The sequence below is a fragment of the Malus domestica genome, chromosome 03 (genome assembly GCF_042453785.1).
Source record: "Malus domestica chromosome 03, GDT2T_hap1".
Taxonomy (NCBI): Eukaryota; Viridiplantae; Streptophyta; class Magnoliopsida; order Rosales; family Rosaceae; genus Malus; species Malus domestica.
This window is the reverse complement of record NC_091663.1, coordinates 31,343,955-31,345,894: the sequence shown is the minus strand read 5'-3', so window position 1 is coordinate 31,345,894 and position 1,940 is coordinate 31,343,955. Positions and strand designations below refer to the sequence as shown.

At 34.6% G+C, this 1,940-nt stretch overlaps 1 protein-coding gene across 1 annotated transcript; it reads right to left on the bottom strand.

The window, feature by feature from the left end:
• Positions 1 to 593: 593 nt before the first annotated feature.
• On the bottom strand, positions 594 to 1,103 carry LOC103430813 (homeobox-leucine zipper protein ATHB-52). The gene has a single exon (XM_008368957.4). It carries the CDS (start codon positions 1,101 to 1,103, stop codon positions 594 to 596), a length of 510 nt encoding a protein of 169 aa, XP_008367179.3.
• Between the last annotated feature and the right edge of the window lie 837 nt (positions 1,104 to 1,940).

Here is a 1,940-nt window from a genome sequence, read left to right as displayed (position 1 = left end):
TTTATAGTAGCAATTCCTCATGACCGAAGTAGAATTCTACTCAGACTTCAAATCATTGATCAAATCCAAATAGCCTTCGACCAGTCCTGGCTCCTGTGGGATTCTAAACCCTATATATATATGTTTGAGCACTATATGATCTTATTCAACAATTCATACAACATTAACTGTACAACAAACTGATTGTCTCACCAAAGAATCTTGATTGACAGCCAGCAAACCACCATGGAAGAAATAATTTAAGACCCAATTATGAATCTAATTAATCTGATTGAATCATCTCATGTCATGAAGATCAACTTACACGATATGTCAGTGTTCAAAATTAATAAGAAGAATTGCTATACAAATTGACTTATATGTTCTTTCTTCATTGTCTCTAAAAAATATGTACTGGCTTGCTTGTATGAGTGAGCAAATTAATTGCAATGTAATTAATTAACTGCCGAGTACGAAAAATAAATTCTAAGATGAACATCAAAATTAATTAGAAGCATTTTCATGCAGAATCAACGTACATTAATCACATATAACCCCATAATATTAAACATTAAACCCATTAATTACCAATAGAAAAAAAAAGATTAAACCCATCACTGCATGCCAATCAAACAAGCATAGAGCTCCTCAAGTTGCTTAACATCATCATCCTCATGCGGCTGCAGGCTAGAACTCCCAACACCCTCATCACTACAGTTAGAAGAATCAAATACTGAACAAATCACAGGATTATCAGGAAACGCTTGTGATTGTTGGTTCAAGGCTAACACAATTTCATGAGCCTTCTTAAGCTCGCCTCTAAGTCTCTCAATATCTTTCTCAAGCCTCCTCTTTTCAGCTAGGGTACTCTCCAACTTCGCTTGGATAGCACTGTAGTCAAACTCGAGGCTTTGTGTCTTCCACCGAGCGCGCTTGTTCTGGTACCAAATCGCAACCTGTCTCGGTGGGATTGCAAGCTGCTTGGCCAGAAGGAGCTTGCGCTCTGGTTCAAGCTTGTTGTTGGAGGCAAAGCTTCTCTCTAGCAGCTTCACTTGGTCTTGGGTTAGCCTCTTTTTGCTGTGTTTGAATTGGTTTTTGTGGTTTGAGCTGTGGAAAAAATCCATGATTTAGTTGATCTTGCTATCTCTAGCTGGCTATAGAGTTGTATGATAAGCTTGGAGATTTCTGAGATGATCTCAGTTGAATATATTTATACTTAATTATGTTCTCTAATTTATAAGTGTTTGAAAACCTGAGAGAGAGAGAGAGAGAGAGAGAGAGAGAGTTCATGCCCCTGTGGGCTTTCACGTGGGATATAACCCCACCTCCCTACTTCTGCAATTTTAATATGTTATAATTATCTTATATATACATGACTTTTAAGTTTGTGTTAATTAAAATCAAATAATATAAGCATTAATTCCCTTTCCATATTTGTAGTGTTCTAGAATTTTTAGTTCGCGTGTGACTGTGATTTTTGAATGAGTGTATAAAATTGACCTGGTTGTGATTTATTTAATTTTTTTTTATGGTGCAATCCACACATTTATTTTTAATTTTAATGTAAATTTTTTATTTTCGACCATTAGATCAAATGAATTAAAGAATATCAAAACATAAAAATTAACAAGAGGTATATGAGAGATAAAAACAAGTATGCGAAGAGCACTTTTTTTTTTCTTTTCCAATTTATGGGATGTTCCCTAAGGAACCATTTTTTCTTTTGTTACAGTGCAACAAACACTTGAAGCTAACCTATATTGTGGTTTGTTTATTATTGATCAGGAACTGCTTATCAATTATTACTACAACTTTATAATGCGACTTTCTCAATTTCTCATTTGATTTTTGTTTTATTTTTTGTATAAGACCTGCTTTGATTTCTAGAAAAAGACAGGAGAAGCACTCCTGCTGACTTTAGACCGATTAGCCATAAATAGTACCTCCTCATGTCAAAATTC